The sequence below is a fragment of the Carettochelys insculpta genome, chromosome 17 (genome assembly GCF_033958435.1).
Source record: "Carettochelys insculpta isolate YL-2023 chromosome 17, ASM3395843v1, whole genome shotgun sequence".
Taxonomy (NCBI): Eukaryota; Metazoa; Chordata; order Testudines; family Carettochelyidae; genus Carettochelys; species Carettochelys insculpta.
In genome coordinates this window covers 8336845-8351936 of record NC_134153.1, presented here as the reverse complement: position 1 = coordinate 8351936, position 15092 = coordinate 8336845, and the positions used below count along the sequence as shown (strand labels likewise).

At 46.6% G+C, this 15092-nt stretch overlaps 1 protein-coding gene across 1 annotated transcript in view; it reads left to right on the top strand.

Moving 5' to 3' along the window:
- COL9A3 (collagen type IX alpha 3 chain) overlaps positions 1 to 15092 on the top strand; it is a 71666-nt gene that overhangs the window by 11432 nt on the left and 45142 nt on the right. Inside the window, exons 5-10 of the mRNA XM_075012156.1 lie at positions 4170 to 4205; positions 5917 to 5940; positions 7419 to 7472; positions 8292 to 8345; positions 9461 to 9502; positions 13708 to 13764. Of these exons, the coding sequence (XP_074868257.1) occupies positions 4170 to 4205; positions 5917 to 5940; positions 7419 to 7472; positions 8292 to 8345; positions 9461 to 9502; positions 13708 to 13764 (267 nt within the window). The remainder of the gene's footprint in view (positions 1 to 4169; positions 4206 to 5916; positions 5941 to 7418; positions 7473 to 8291; positions 8346 to 9460; positions 9503 to 13707; positions 13765 to 15092) is intronic.

Sequence of the window (15092 nt, the reverse complement as noted above, 5' to 3'; positions counted from 1 at the left end):
TTGGCAGTTAAAAAGAGGTTTGGGCAGGGGGAGAGCCCTGGATGGGTACAAAGCTGGTATTCGCATCTGCAAAAATTATATCCAGATACCCATATAAAAAGTGGATAGCTGCAAATTTGCAGGGTTCTAGATACAAAATTTGTTTCTGCTCTGCATCTGTGTGCAAAAATGAGCATGGATATCCAGAGATACAAAGCTGAAATTGGTGAATTTGCAGGGTGCTAGGCATAGGATCTAATATTTGTGCATTTACTCTTTTCATTGACTTTTTCAAGCTCATGGAGCCATTGACGGGACTGAAATGACGTGACATCTGGTCTCCTGAGGGGTGATTTCATTTTCCAGGTGATAGCAATACCATGGGAAGGCCAGATGTGTTACTTGGACCGACAGATTGCTCCCCAAAGGTTAACAATGGCCGTGAAAAAAGAAAGCTTTAAAAATACTCACCTATTGAAGTGAGGCCAAAATACTGGGATTTCATGGGAAATACATGCAAATTCTACAGAAACTGGTTTAAATGTCAGAGATTTGTTTCACTCATAGTTCCTGGGTGCCTCATAGTACCCTAAATTATATTTCATAGACATTTGTTCTGTGTACACATGAGTGTGTACATGAGAGAGAACCAGGGTATCTGCCTCAGCTCATCTCATCTCATCTGTTCCCCACTCTTCTAAAGGCCTCTGAAAACACCGACCCACATCTTTGGCTGAGATTTTGAGTTCCCTTCTGTGCTGCCCAGATCTTGGTTTGGCTGTGCACAAGGCTGGTTCATGGGTGTAAGTTAACAGTGTGTCTAGGTCAGGGTCAATCTTCTGAAGTTTGATTTTGCGGGCCTGGTAGAGACGCATGGAACCAAACTATCTGGGGTGGCAGTTGACCCCGGTACTCCTTGATATCATAAGAAGTAAGGGAGGTCAGTGAGAGATTTTCTCCCATCCACCTCCCTCTGTGAAGTCGATTGCAGGTAAGTCGACCCTAACTACACGGAGACCATAGCTAGAATTGCATATCTACAACTGACTTACATGCCTAGTGTGGACCTGCCTTAGATTGGCTATCAGTGACCCTGCGGGGCTGATGCAGCAGCTGGGAATTGCTGAGATGCAAGGATGTCCCAGCCAAGTTCTGATTTTCCTGCACATGCCCACAACACGGACTCCAAGTAGGGCAGGGTGTCATGTAGGAGCTGGGCCGCAGGAGCGGGATGATCCTGCTAGGGCCAGCATTAGGGGTTCTATGAGCAGACAGCATGGTACAGAACAGCCATAAAGGCAGGGAGAAGCTACCTCTGATGTGTTTCTCGGGTTTAAGGTATATCCACCTCTTTTTCATGTCACCATGCTATTTGCCTTCCAGTATTATTGTTGGTTTATGATAGTTTGTGAATTGGGTTGTGTCTTAAATGGCTGTGCAGCTTTCTCGGCACCTGAAGGAGAGCTGGCAGGTTATACATTAAATCTTTGCTATTTTAATTAATGGGTCCGGATCAGCAGTTCCCATTAGGTGGTTTGTTCAGAGCTGTTTGTGAGCCCTTTGTTCCTGTTCATAGAGCTTGCTGATTTCAGTGGGGCTGCTGGTCTGGGCCAGAGAAGCAGGAGTGTGGTCCCAAGCGCAGAGAGCTTGTATTTAAACCTTGTCAGACAAAGTGGTACCCAGAACCTGTAGCAAACTTAAAAGATTCCAAGGGATAAATCTGTGGCCTCTGTATTGTGGATCACCATTTTTATTCTCACTCTGTGGAAGTCTCATGTTTTAATCTGGGTTCACAGATTTCTAGGAGAAGAGGTACCTGGAGGCTCTGTCTTGAGCCTACAGAGTTCCATCTTCTCAGGTGGAAGACTACAGAAAAGTAAAGTTATCTCCTTGTACAACAACACTGACTGCTCCACAGCAAAGACTAAACTCAGGTCTCACAGACCATGCTGGCATCCATAGAGCACTACACAAACTCTCTGGCTTGGGTTTGTGTGGCTTGATCTCCTGTCCACATTGCAAAATGGCAGGGCTTGGCCCTGAGTCACAGTGTGACTGAGATTCTGACCCATCCTCCCCCGAGCCTGGGTGGTGACCTTTGTCTAACATACTTGCTGACTGGAATCAGATTGATTTGTGTATGGATGGAAGCAGGGTTTGGGCTCAGACCTGATTCAGAGCTTGAGTTTACTGTGCAAATCTTCCCTCAAGCTCTAGGATCCGATACTTCACCTGTTGTTGACTATTAACAGTTCAGTGTAGATTTTAAGGCAGATTAATTACACAGGCAAATGACTGATCTTGGGCACCTCAGCCCACCAAAGGGTTTTGCAAATCCATGCCTGCGGGAGTGAGGACTCCAGATGTCATGGAGTCTTCTCAGAGAAAAACAAACCTGTGTCCAATTTCTAGACGGTGGGGATGACAACCTGGTTAGTCATTACAGTTCCTTGGGGGTGGCATGAATATGAATGAACCTCTATGCCATGAGACTTATCATATTGCTGGCTAATGTTTTATTTATAGTCAGTGGTTGCTGCTCTTACAGATAAACCCTCCAAGCCTCCAGGTATTTGTAAGTGGGGGGATGATATGAGCACCCACCATTAGACACAGCTGCTTCCTCAAACAGAGGGGGATATTTGTCCTCAACACCAGGTGAATAAGCCCATATCTTTCCTGTAAATTCACATGGCAATAGGGGAGAGATTACAGCCAGTCATTCCATAAGCCACTGTGTTCAGTGGTGGTAGAATCGCCATTCAGGGAACATTGTTCTCTACATTCATTTTTCCATTTCTGCTTTGGAGCCTTAACCAGTGGTTAATTTCATAGGCTCTGCCCAGTGTTGGCACAACAAAAAAAAAGGGAATTTGAAAGACACAGCTGTCTTTCATGTTGTCCTTGAGGAAGCAAGAACTTGGCGCCTTTGAGTCAGGGACTTGATTTTAGAGGAAAATTTAAGGTTGCAAACATGCTCAGAAAATTGTAAATCAAGCTTCAGATATGGAATGCAAAAACGAGGGAAAAAGCACCAGAACTGCTGGCAAAAATGGACAAGTCACAGAATGTGAGCATCATTGCTTGAAGGGGAAATGTGTGAATTAATAAAACAGAGTACAGTTGGGTCCCAGTCCCCTGGACATTTTAAAATACAACCCTTAGGTATACAGCTGTGCTTCACAACTGGTGTGCTGCAAAGTGGTGCTTAGAGTACCTCAGTCTAGTCTAGTGGATAGTGGGCTGGGGGTCAGGACTCATGGGTTCTGTTTCCCAGCAGGTGGGTGGGAGTCTGGCCTAGTGGTTACAGCAGGGGATCTGGGAGGCAGGACTCGTAGGTTCTATCTCCCTGCCCCATCACTGAGCTGGGAGTAGTGCAGTGCTCTGCAACCGGTGTGCCGTGAAGTGGCACTTAGTGTGCCTCAGTGCTGTCTGCTGCTCTATGCGCGTGCCCCACTGCCTGGTGGGAGAGAAGCACGTGGTAGCAGCGGTGGTAGCAGCAGCTCTGTTGAGTTGCTGGGATCGACTTTAGAATTGGGAGGGTCTGGGGGTGCCTGGCTCTGGGGGAGGGGGAAGGGATTGGGGTAGTGTTGACGGGGGTGAGGGGATGTCTGGTTCTGGGGGCAGTGGAGGGGGTTGGGTTATATAAAATGGGTGTACTGTGAAATTGTAACAAGTGCTGAAGTGTGCCACAAGGTGGTAAAGGTTGCTGAGCACTGGTCTACTGTATGAAGTAATTATGAAATGGGATGTTGCAAATGAAAGTGAGATTCACTGTATCTGTAGCAAACTTAAAAGATTCCCAGGGACTAACCTGTGGCCTCTGTGTTGGGGAGCTGCGTATTTATTCTCACTTAGGGGAGTCTCTTGTATTAATCTGGACTCTCTAGGAATCTGTGAAGAGCTACCTGGAGCCTTTGTCGTGAGGATCCAAACTGTTCTTGAGTCAGCTGACTAATCAGATGTAGCTAAGGGTCTTTTTCTCATGCCTGTGGACTCAGTCTTCCTTTTCCATGTGTGGTGCTTCTGTAAGATGCTAGTGAATTTCTGCAGAGGAAGGTGACCTTGCAGTCTGGTGAGTTCTGGGTGGTGTGACTCAGGAGGCTGACATCTAGACTGGACAATTACCTTTTACTTCTGTGGAGGAGCCTGAGCCTCTAGCTCACATTCTGGTGTTTCTAACCCTACAGGGTGCATTAGGACCACCAGGGCCACCGGGACCAGCTGTAAGTAACTCTGAGAATTCTTGGATGTCTTACATAGCATAATATAGGTGCCAAACTCCCTACAGTAGAGTATCAGCGAAGCCCCTTTTGATGACAGTGGTCTCATTTTTGGGGTCAGACTATAGGGCAAGAAATGATGTCGGCCAAAAGAGATCACGTGCTAAGTAGAGATGTTGGGTGGGGGGATTGTATAAAATTTTTATATTGAAAATTATATAAAACCAGGTCTATATTTGTTCTCCAGGGCCTGATCCAGAGCCTGCTGAAGTCGGGGAGATTTTCTATTGTTTCAATGGGCTTTGGGCCAAGCCCTTATAAGTATGTAAATCAGGTGGCATGGTTCCTATCAAAGGTGGACATGGGCCACTTGGCAGGCATTGCAATGGTCAAGGTCAGGCTTTTTCCAGCCTGTAAAAAGGGCCTATCAGAGCCATGCAGCTGGTTAAGCATTCTTGGGGGCCTGGTAATAATTCTGAAATCCACACAGCCGTCACTAGAAGATCCCTTTGTTTGCTGGAGACTTACATGTAACGGTAGCTATTTGGACCAACGGTATTTAGGAAGAATTTTGAGCTAAACCCACATTGATCAGTGATGATGTCTTAGTAACAAAGTCCCTTCCCCCAGAGCCTACCAGGTAGTTAAATAATGGGCATGTGTTTAAGGTCCAGGCATAACTTCCTCACTGAAATACTGTGTGCTTTTTTTTTTTTTTTTTTTTTTTTTAAACTTGCCTTCTTAATGCTGAAAAATCAAAGAGCCCTTGACAAGGTGGTATGATTATTGTATTAAAAATCCAGCTGCTGAGCCCTGGGGGCCAATAGGCCCGAGTAACTCAACACTCATCCTCAGTTTGTTACTGACACCTCTGCTCCTACTGTTCCTCCTGTCTTCTCAACAGGAGGCAGACTACCCAGGGGATCAAAGAGTTGAGCATTCTACACACTTGTCAGTTTCAATGGCCTGTCCACTTGCAAGGTCAGAACTGGCGAGATGAGACAATTTGCTTCACAAACATGTAACATGGTCTGTATCCAGAGTTCCGGCTGATCTTGCCCAGCCATATGCAGACTTTGTCCATCTGTGTGGAACAAATTTTTATGTGCCCTGAGCCATGTGTAAATGCACACCACCAATAGAAACAAAACTATCCATGGGCACTCTGCGAATCAGCTGGGGGTAGCACTTGAATCTCTCCTGAGCAGCTGCACAAGCACACCACTTCGAGTCCCTGTATCATGGTACAGGTCAGACCTGGTGATCACAGTGGTTCTTTGTGGCCCTGTGTTTACTGGCCAGCTGCTGCTCATCGTGGTAGATGTCATTTAACTTGGTCACAGCCCTTATTTTGCCAGAGGCGGGTGCAACGGGAAGTGGCTTCACAATAGCAAAAGATGCATAGAGAAAACTAGGTTAAAAAGAGAGGTGGAGAGGCTATAGTTCTACCTCCACATATGTACGTGATCTATTGATGGATCACTGGCTGCATCTTAGAGCAGAGACTAGCCCACAGGCAACAAAAAGGTAAAGCATACACAAAACACAGACGATGACTCTAGGATTCAATAACTCTCTCTGGTTCCACTTTCTGACTGTAAATTAGAATAATAAGGGCTAGGAAGTGCCGGGGGGTGGGGGGGGGAACACTGATGTAATCTTTCTGTGGTCAGTTTCCAAATGATCTTTCTTTTGTTTTAAATTTGATTTGCAGGGCAAGGGACTGCCAGGCCCTTCGGTAAGTAACAGCCTCTTTCCAGGGCTGGTCTGTACCAGAAAGTTGGTTCAGCCTCGTTACGTTGCTCAGAGGTGTGAAACGTTCACACCCTGGAGCAAACTAGCTAAGTTGACCTAAGTTTTAACAGTAGACCAGGCCTCAAAACCAAAAAAAAATTGCGGGGGGTAGTGGTGACAAATTATTACATTGGTTTTGTTCTACTTCGGTGTTTTTACCAAAACCTACCCCAGAGCCAGACATTTGAGTGGTCTGAGCTGCACTAGGTCCACTGCGCATGGGAGCATACTAAGAGTGGCTTGGTGTGACCTTTACATAGCTGGAGGCTGGTTTGACCGCTGGTGTGAATTAGAGCAGCTACCAGGAGCAGCAGCTTCATAACTGGGGGGTGGTCACCAATTTCTGACCAGTCACGGAAGCTCCTTTGCAGAATTGAAACCTTAACTTCCCGGTTGAGGAGATCACCGTGAGGAATATTTCCCTGGGGACAGAGCACAAATAGCCAGGCAGTGACTGTATTTGTAAAGGGAGCATCTGGCCCACTAGGTATAAGATTGAACCTCATCTGACTTCTTTTGGGCCAACAAGGGCAAGTGCAGAGTCTTGCACTAGGGATGGAAGAATCCTAAGCATTGTTACAGGCTGGGGACTGATTGGCTAAGTAGCAGTGCAGCAGAAAATGATCTGTAGCTTACATGCTGCTTACAGTGGATGAGAGGGTGGATATGAGTCAACAGTGTGCCCTTGAAGCCAAGAAGGCTAATGGCAAACTGGAGTGCATTAGGAGGAGCATTTGTAGCAGATCTAGAAAAGTTATTAGTCCCCTCTACTCAGCACTGGAGAGGCCACATCAGGAGTATTATGTCCAGTTCTGGGCCCCCCAGTATAGAAAGGGTGTGGATGAACTGGAGAGGGTCCATCAGAGGGCAACGAAAATTATTAGGTGACTGAAGCACATGACCTATAAGGAGAGGCTGAGGGAATTTAAGCTTCTTTCGTTTGCAGGAGAGAAGAGTAAGGTATGACTTGATAGCAGCCATCTGCTTCGTGAAGGGGGATTCGAAAGGGGATAGAGAGAGGATGTTTTCAGTAGTGATGGATGGCAGAACAAGGAGCAATGGTCTCAAGTTAGAGGGGGAAGATGTAGGTTGGGTATTAGGAAAAATTATTTCACCAGGAGGGTGGTGAAGCGCTGGAATGGGTTACCTCAAGAGGTGGTAGAATCTCCATCCCTGGAGGTTTTTAAATCCCAGCTTGACAAAGCCCTGCCCAGGATGATTTAGTTAGAGTTGATCATGCGTTAGGCAGGGGGCTGGACTTGATGACCTCCTGAGGTCTCTTCCAGCCCTAGGATTCTAGGATTCTGTGGTTCTCTGGCCAGTGCCTGAGTGGAAGGATTGAGCAGAGGACAGTGCCTGCTCTTGCACTGTGAGGTCTCTGCTGGGTAGCATCATGTGTAATGTTCTGGCTCTATTTTACAGGGGCCTCCAGGACCCAGTGGGCTCCCCGGTGGAAATGGACTCCAGGGGTCACGTGTGAGTCTCCTTTGCTGTTTAATTCTCATTTATTGAACACCCCGCAGCCAGGGAAGAACAAGGTCTATTTCTGGCCTCTGGATGCACTTGGGAAGGTTAACGAGAGCACACGTGCTCTGTGAATAGGCCAGCAGGAGATGATGATCCCTGTACCAGCTAGTGCAGTGGGCATGTGTTAACTGCGAGAGCTGCTCGAGTGTGGCCATTCATGCTGTCCAATAATAACTGAAGTCTGCAGTGCATCTAAGCATAACTGCCAGTGCAGACTATTTCTCATGCCATCTGTCTGCAGGATAGCAGGTGACCAAGCTGTCTGTTCTTATTGGCAGGGCCTTTGTCACACCTGAAGCTCACATGTGTCACTGGCATGAAGCTATTTACTGTATTGGGTCAACTCTTTCTTTTGCAATCACCACATTTTGAAGGACTTTTGCCTCTAACTGCAGGAATCCAGGAGCAAGTCCTCCGATTTGTACTTGCAATTCCTTTAGCAGGCATAAAAGCTCAGGCAGACAGAGACACTGGGGCTCGGTCCTTTTCTTGATATCTCCCTTATGTCATGTTAAGAAATATGATTGTTCTTTCCTTTCAGATTTTCATTCAAGGTTTTAATATGGTGAAATTGTCCAACCCAAAAGGTTTTCACCCTGATTCATCCCATATATAGTACAAAGGGCCTGCCCCACTCCCATTGCGTTGCATGGCAAAACGTTTGTCAAGTTGAGTGGGCATGAGAATGAGCCATTCAGTGAGCTCCTCTTCCCATGAAAGATTCTACAGAGAGTGCATATGGGAATTATTTCTTCTCATTCCTTTTAGGGACCATCAGGTCTTCCAGGATTCCCAGGAAAGCCTGGACCTCCAGGGCCTCCAGTAAGTTGCAGTTTTTCCATGTAATACGCTATAAAGAAACCTCAATTTGATATCCGTTTTGGGAACCTCCTCCTCGTGCCCATGGAAGCATCTGGCAGAAGAATTGGATTTTATTTGCTGTTTTAGGCCCTGTGCTCCTGTAATGCTCCCAGCCTTTCTCCACTCTAACCACTAGATTCCCACCCCACAACCTGGGGGAAATAGAACCCAAGAGTCCTGGCTCCCAACCTCCCACTGTTAGGCTCCCACCCAAGTCCAGGGGGGGTTAGAGCCTGGGGCTCCTGGCTTCCAGTCCTCTGCTCTAACCACTAGGCTAGATTCCAACCCCCCCCACCCCCCCGGGGAGTGATAGAACCCAGGATCCTGGCTTCTAGTCCCCCTTCACTCTATCCAATACACTCCCACCCTTCCTCATGGGGTGGGGAAAGAACCTGCTGTAACCACAAGGCTAGACTCCCACCCCACCTTCCTGAGAGGGGATAGAACCCAAGATTTCTAGCTTCCCTCCACTCTAACCACTAGACTCCCACCCCCCTCTGAGGAAGGGGGATAGAGCCTGGGAACACTGGCTCCCACTCCCTCTCTGGTGGGAGAAAGAAACCAGGATTCCTGGATCCCAGCCCCTTGCTCTAACCACTAGGCTAGGCTCCCACCCCTTCCCTGTTGGGAGGAAGATAGAACCCAAGAGTCCTGGCTTCCAGCTTCCCTCCACTCTAACCACTAGACTCCCACACCCCAGGTCAGGGGACTAGAACATGCTCGAAGTGCTAGGTTAGACTCCCTCCCAGGGGCAGAATAGAACCTGGGACTTCTGGCTACCACTCTCCTGCTCTAACCACTAGGCTACCTAACAGCACAGAACACTGAGAGCCGGGACTGGTAACTGTAAACAAACTTTATGGGACTGCGGGAAACTTGACCACACCCATGATAAGTGGACATCCCGCTAACTAATAACTGTGGATGTTGCCAGACCAGATAGTGCCACACTAGAGAGATTCAATCTGTACCAAAAAGGAGAATATCAGTGTCAATAAAATATGTTTTCTGGAGATAACATTTCTTTAGGTGCTTTGTGCCGATCTGTTTAAAAATATAAATGGTCTTGGTTATAGGGTCTTCCAGGGGTTCTTCCTGATGGCACTGGGGACCTCCAGGTGGGTTTTTCTGTATATTTTAACAACACATTTTTAACTTAACACTGTACACAATTTTATAAATGGACATAGGTCTATGTTAATATGCCAGGGCCAGATCTTGCAAACATGCCCAGGAGTAACCTTACCTGTGACAGTAATCCTGTTACATTAATGGTGCTGTTTGGTGGATAATGTCTTCCAGGTGCATCAGTGTTTGCTTTATCAAGACCTGGGGCTCTTTCAAGTATTCAGATATTTTAGTGCTATTGTGGAATATTCTTTGTCATTTTGCTAGAATTTGATCCTCGTTTCCCTAGTGTTGATTTTGCATATTTGATCCCATGCCAGTTTAATAAAGCCTAGTTGAGTATTTGACAACTGATGACAATTTTCCTTTCATCTGTTTTACACAGAAAAGGTCAGATTTTGTGGGCTGTTTATTTCCATGGGCAGCAGCACCTTGTTCCCACAGGGATAAGCCTTGTTTGTTCCTTCCTTTTTGAGCGAATGCCCTGATTTCTTTATTTCAAAGGAATGAAACAGACATTAAGGTAATGAGCAATATAAATGACATTTCAAGATTTCGCAGCTGTTGTTATGACAGCTTCTTTGCTTTCCTAATTAGAGTGCACCAAAAAAGCTCCTAGCTTGTTGACGCTGCCTTATGGAAAAGACTTATGGGAGATGGTAGAAAATAACTTTTTCAGCGTTTTTTAGGCCACCCTATAGACTGTAATGGAATAACTTATACTATTTTATAATTTAGAATAGAATAATAAGTAATAGACTGTAATGGAATAATTTCTCCCTGTTACAGAATTATATACAAAGGTTAAAAAAAACTCTCAGAAGAGTCTCATTCTTTATTTTCTGTAGATTTTTAAAGTGCTAGCTAGTGAATTCTGTTAAATTTGTATACAGCTTTTTGATTTAATCCCTGTGAAAGTCTAAAAGAATCCCATATAGGCCAGACACAACTTGAGAATCTGTTGATAGTTTGCTTCATTTTCAACTAAATTCCTATTCCTGTAAACTCTTATGCATTAGCTTTTCCTGTGATCAGATGAGATCAATACAACTTCAGATGTGAGTAAAGTCAAGTATATTCATAATTCAAAAAAGCAGTCCTGTAGCACTTTAAAGACTAACAAAATAATTTATTAGGTGATGAGCTTTTGTGGGATAGACCCACTTCTTCAGATCTGGAAAATTCTGAATATCTGAAGAAGTGGGTCTGTTTAAAGTGCTACAGGACTGATTTTTTTGTTTTGGGAACATACAGACTACAGACTCTCTGTGTGTATTAATAATTGTCCACATGATGGAAGATCAGGTTTCTAAGTGAGCAAGATCAGTGAACCTGGTATGCTGTAAATAAATATCCATGTTCTGTTTAGAATCAGGAGGGTTCAAGCCTGATTCAGAGCCCACTAGAGTCAGTGCTGACGACTCAAGGCCCTATGTTCTCCACACTCAGCCAGGGTTACAGTCAATATTAGGAAGTCTAGATAGAAGAGACCATATAATTGTTTTCAGTCCAAGCATGCAACCTCCATTGATGTGTGTGATAGATGATGGACTTGGGTGATGCACAAAAAGGTTTTCTAACCATCTGATGTGTGAGGTTCAAATAGGAACAGATCAAATAACCTAACTAGTTTCAAGATGGATCTTCGTAAGTTTATGGACAGAATTCTGTGCTGTGATAGCAGGAGGTTGGACTCAGTGACCCAGGAAGTTCCTTTCTTCCTGAGTTCCTAGGTATATATTCATCAGGGAGTCTAAAATTGATATGGGGTTTTACAGCCTTGATTACCGCCTCCGACCACGTGCTCAGCTTTGTTTCAGTTCATGTTTTGCTCCCAAGCCCCTGAGGCCACCTGCTCAGTTTAGATTTGAGAATAAATATTCTCCTGTGATCGAAAAGAGCTACTCAGTGGCAGTCATTGCTTCTTTTGGGTGTCATTCAGCCCCATGAGCTAGGGCACAGAACAGATTTCAGCATCATCCGAAACAGACATGGGGGTTGTAAACTAGAAGTGGATTGAATATTTTTAAAAATTTCCTGAAAAAATCTGATTTTTTTTTTTCCCCCACAAAGTGTTCAGATTTTTGTTTAAGGCAGTGTGGCCTAGTGGATACAACACTGGGCAGGGACTCAGGAGATCCCAATTTTTTTCCTGCTGGGTGAACTCGGGCCTGCTATTTCATCTGCTTGTGTTTCAATTCCCCTACCTCTACAAAACAGTAATAATACTGACTTCCTCTGTAAAGTGCTTGGGTTTGGCTGATGAAAAGTGCTCTAAGAGCTGCAAAGTGGGCGAGATCATATCTGTTACTGGACCAGCTTCTGCTGATGAAAGAGATGAGCTTTTGAGCTGCACTGATCTGGGAAAGGTACTCAGGTCTGGTCTGCACTACAGATCAATTTTGGTATAATTACATTGCTCAGGGTTTGAAAAATTCACACCCTGAGCAGTGCAGTCATACCAACCTAATCCTCCGTGTAGACAGCACTGTGGGCTTCTATACAGCAGATTGGCATTATGATGATCAAGCCCTTGGGGTTGATTTAGTGGGTCTTGACTAGAGTCGCTACATCGATCCCCGATCGCTGTCGTTGATGCTGGCACTCCACTTGAGCAACTTAAAGGAAGCTGATGAGAGAGTTTCTCCCTTCGATCCCCCTCGGGGTAGGCCGGGGTCCACCCCTTGCAGCTCTGGAGCCATGTGCGGCTCTTTAAGGACTTCTTTGTGGCTCCTGATGCTATAATTACAAAGTGGGAGGGGGAGAGAACCCTCCTCATTATTTTCAATAAACAGTAAATGTCTAAAAGCCCAAAAATGAACAACTCGTATCTAAGTAGCAAACGAGAAGTGACCTCAAAAAAACTGGATAATTCCTAATAGCGTACTCCAGAAAGAGGGTGAGTGCAGGAGTGGAGGTCAGGAAGACAGTGGTACAGACAGGAGGAAATAGAACATGTAGGGCTTGTCTACACTAGCTCCCTACTTTGAAGGGAGGGTGGTAAGTAGGGTGTTGGGAGTTTATTCATGAAGTGCTGAGGTGCATATGCAGCACTTCATTAAGCAGATTCCACCCCTGCCCCAGCCCAGCAACTTCGAAGTGTTAAACTTCAAAGTGCCAGTTCGCGTCTAGCCGCCGCTCACCCTCCGGTACTTCGAAATCCCTTTACTCCTCAGAATTCAAAGTACCAGCGGGTGAGCTGCAGCTTAGACACAAGCTGACACTTTCAAGTTTAACGCTTTGAAGTTACCGGGGGTGGGGGGGAATTTGCTTAATGAAGTGCTGCATATGCACCTCAGCACTTTGTTAATAAACTCCCAACACCCTACTTACCACCCTCCCTTCGAAGTAGGGAGCTAGTGTAGACAATCCCGTAAAAAGTTTGTGAACGTCCTGCAGTAAACTTGGATCACACTACAAATTGTTGTGTGCATGCTGTTCTTAAAATAGGGGTCACCAAAAACGTGGTTTGACGTTATCGATTAAGGACAGTCTCGTAGTCATGCACATTGCAGCTCTTGAATTATTGAGTTTTTACTGAATTGGAAAAAATGGCTCTTCTTGCTCTTTTGGTTGCTGATCCCTGGTGTAGACCCTTCAATAACTCAACCTAAGGTACATGGACTCCAGATATGGTATTAATGTAGCTGGAGTTATGTGAATTAGGTCAGCTTTGTTCTGCGGTGTGGATCTGCCCTAGCAGTGGAGTTATCCTCTCAGGAAGGTGCATTAATTATACCTATGGAAGAGCTCTCTCTTGGCGTGTCTTCATGAAACCACTGCAGCAGTGCAGCTGTGCCGATGCAGTGTCTGAAATGTAGACTCGCCCTCAGTGTTACCAAGCGGAGGAGGTATGAAGTTAATACACACTGCAAGGGAGCGTTCAAGCAGGAGTAGTTAAAATGCTGAGTAACTGAAGAAGAGCTCTGGGTAGCTCCAGAGCTCATCTGTCCCCTTCCCCAGTAGAACTTCATCTGATAAAACATATTACCTCTTGCACCTTGCCTCTTGCGTATCCCAGAACCAGCAGGGCTACAGCGATCTTTGAAACAATAGATAAGAGTAAAGTATTCATGTCTGTGTTACTGATCAGCAGATTTCCCCCTCAGTAATGATGACCACCTCCCCCACTGTGTCTTATCCCAAATACCCATTGTCTGTGCCAGGTAAATCCATGAATGTTTCTTTTGTGCAGTGCCCAGCTCTCTGCCCCCCAGGGCCTCCCGGTCCTCCAGGAATGCCAGGATTCAAGGTAAGAGAAATATCCTCTGTGAACACAAGGCATTAAGACCCTGAGAGCAGGAGTCATTACACTGTACAGAGCACCCTACAGTGCTCCTTTGTCTGAGCCCATGTGTGTTGGAGCACATTATCTAGAGATGCAAGATGCCATTAGCCTTTACAAATGAAGGATGCAGACCTCCTCCCCGCCCACACACTCAGCACATAGAAATCCCATTGAGATCCTTGAGAGTTCCAAATGTACAGGGGTTGATCCCGCAAGGGGCCCCCATTCACCAGAGCACTTGCGCACACCCGCCATGGATTGCAATTTGCAGTGCTTAAAGTTAAGCACGGGCTTAAATGTTTGCTGAATCAGGGCTCCAGCTCCTTGCAGGATTGAGCCCAGAGTCTCTCTTTATTAGCTGTTATTGTGCCTGATTTCCCTGCGGCTGGGAGGGCAACCCCCCTCCCTGGCCTCCCACCAGTGTACATAGACATGTGCTTTCCTGGCTTGAGCTAGTGGGCTAAAAGTAGCTGTGCGTCTGGGGGAGCACCAATAGTGGCTTGGGGAAGCTGCCTGAGTACCCAGCCCACCTGGACCCTGGGCGTGTCTCAGGCAAGTAAACCACAGGGCTGCCCTTACTACCCTGCTCTTCGTAACATGGTAGCAGGAGCACAGCCAGCCTGTGCCTGCCTACCCATACTGTGAAGCCCCCTCACCCTCGTCCCCCAGCTGCAGTGGAGCAATATGTATCCTTAGAAACACATCACTGGGTTTTAAAGTACGCTTACAGTGTGATGCAGAGATACCCAGGCCAGCAGTTCTGGGCCCTGGGCAACAGGCAGTGGGCTCCCCATGTATGCCCAAACTGGGCCTGCATGGACACAGTCTCCCCAACATTTAGGGGGTGCTGTGCCCGTGCTGGCTGGTGCCCGGTGAGCTGCTGGCTGCATGCTGACTCTGCTTTTCTGGTTCGCGTGCCTGCCTGGTAGAATTGCCAGTTGTCTAATCACGCAAACCCTGGGTTGTCCTCCCCCTTTCGTGTGGCCACATTCCTCCTCTGAGCCCACAATCCCCTGTCGCTCCAACCCCCTTCTCTCTGTCACTTCCACAAGGGGTTGGGGTGTGTGAGGGGTGCAGGCTGTAGGAGGGAGTTTGGGTGGAAGAGGGGCTCTGGGCTGGGTCAGGAGGTTGGGGTGCAGGAGGAGCTCGGAGGGTTGGTACTTACCTCAAGCACACCCCTCTGATAATGGCTTCTAGGTCATGGAACCATGGCCGGGGGGCGGGGGGGGTTGTGCACTGCTGCCTGCAGGTACCACCCCTGCAGCTCCCACTGGCCGCAGTTCCTGGCCAAT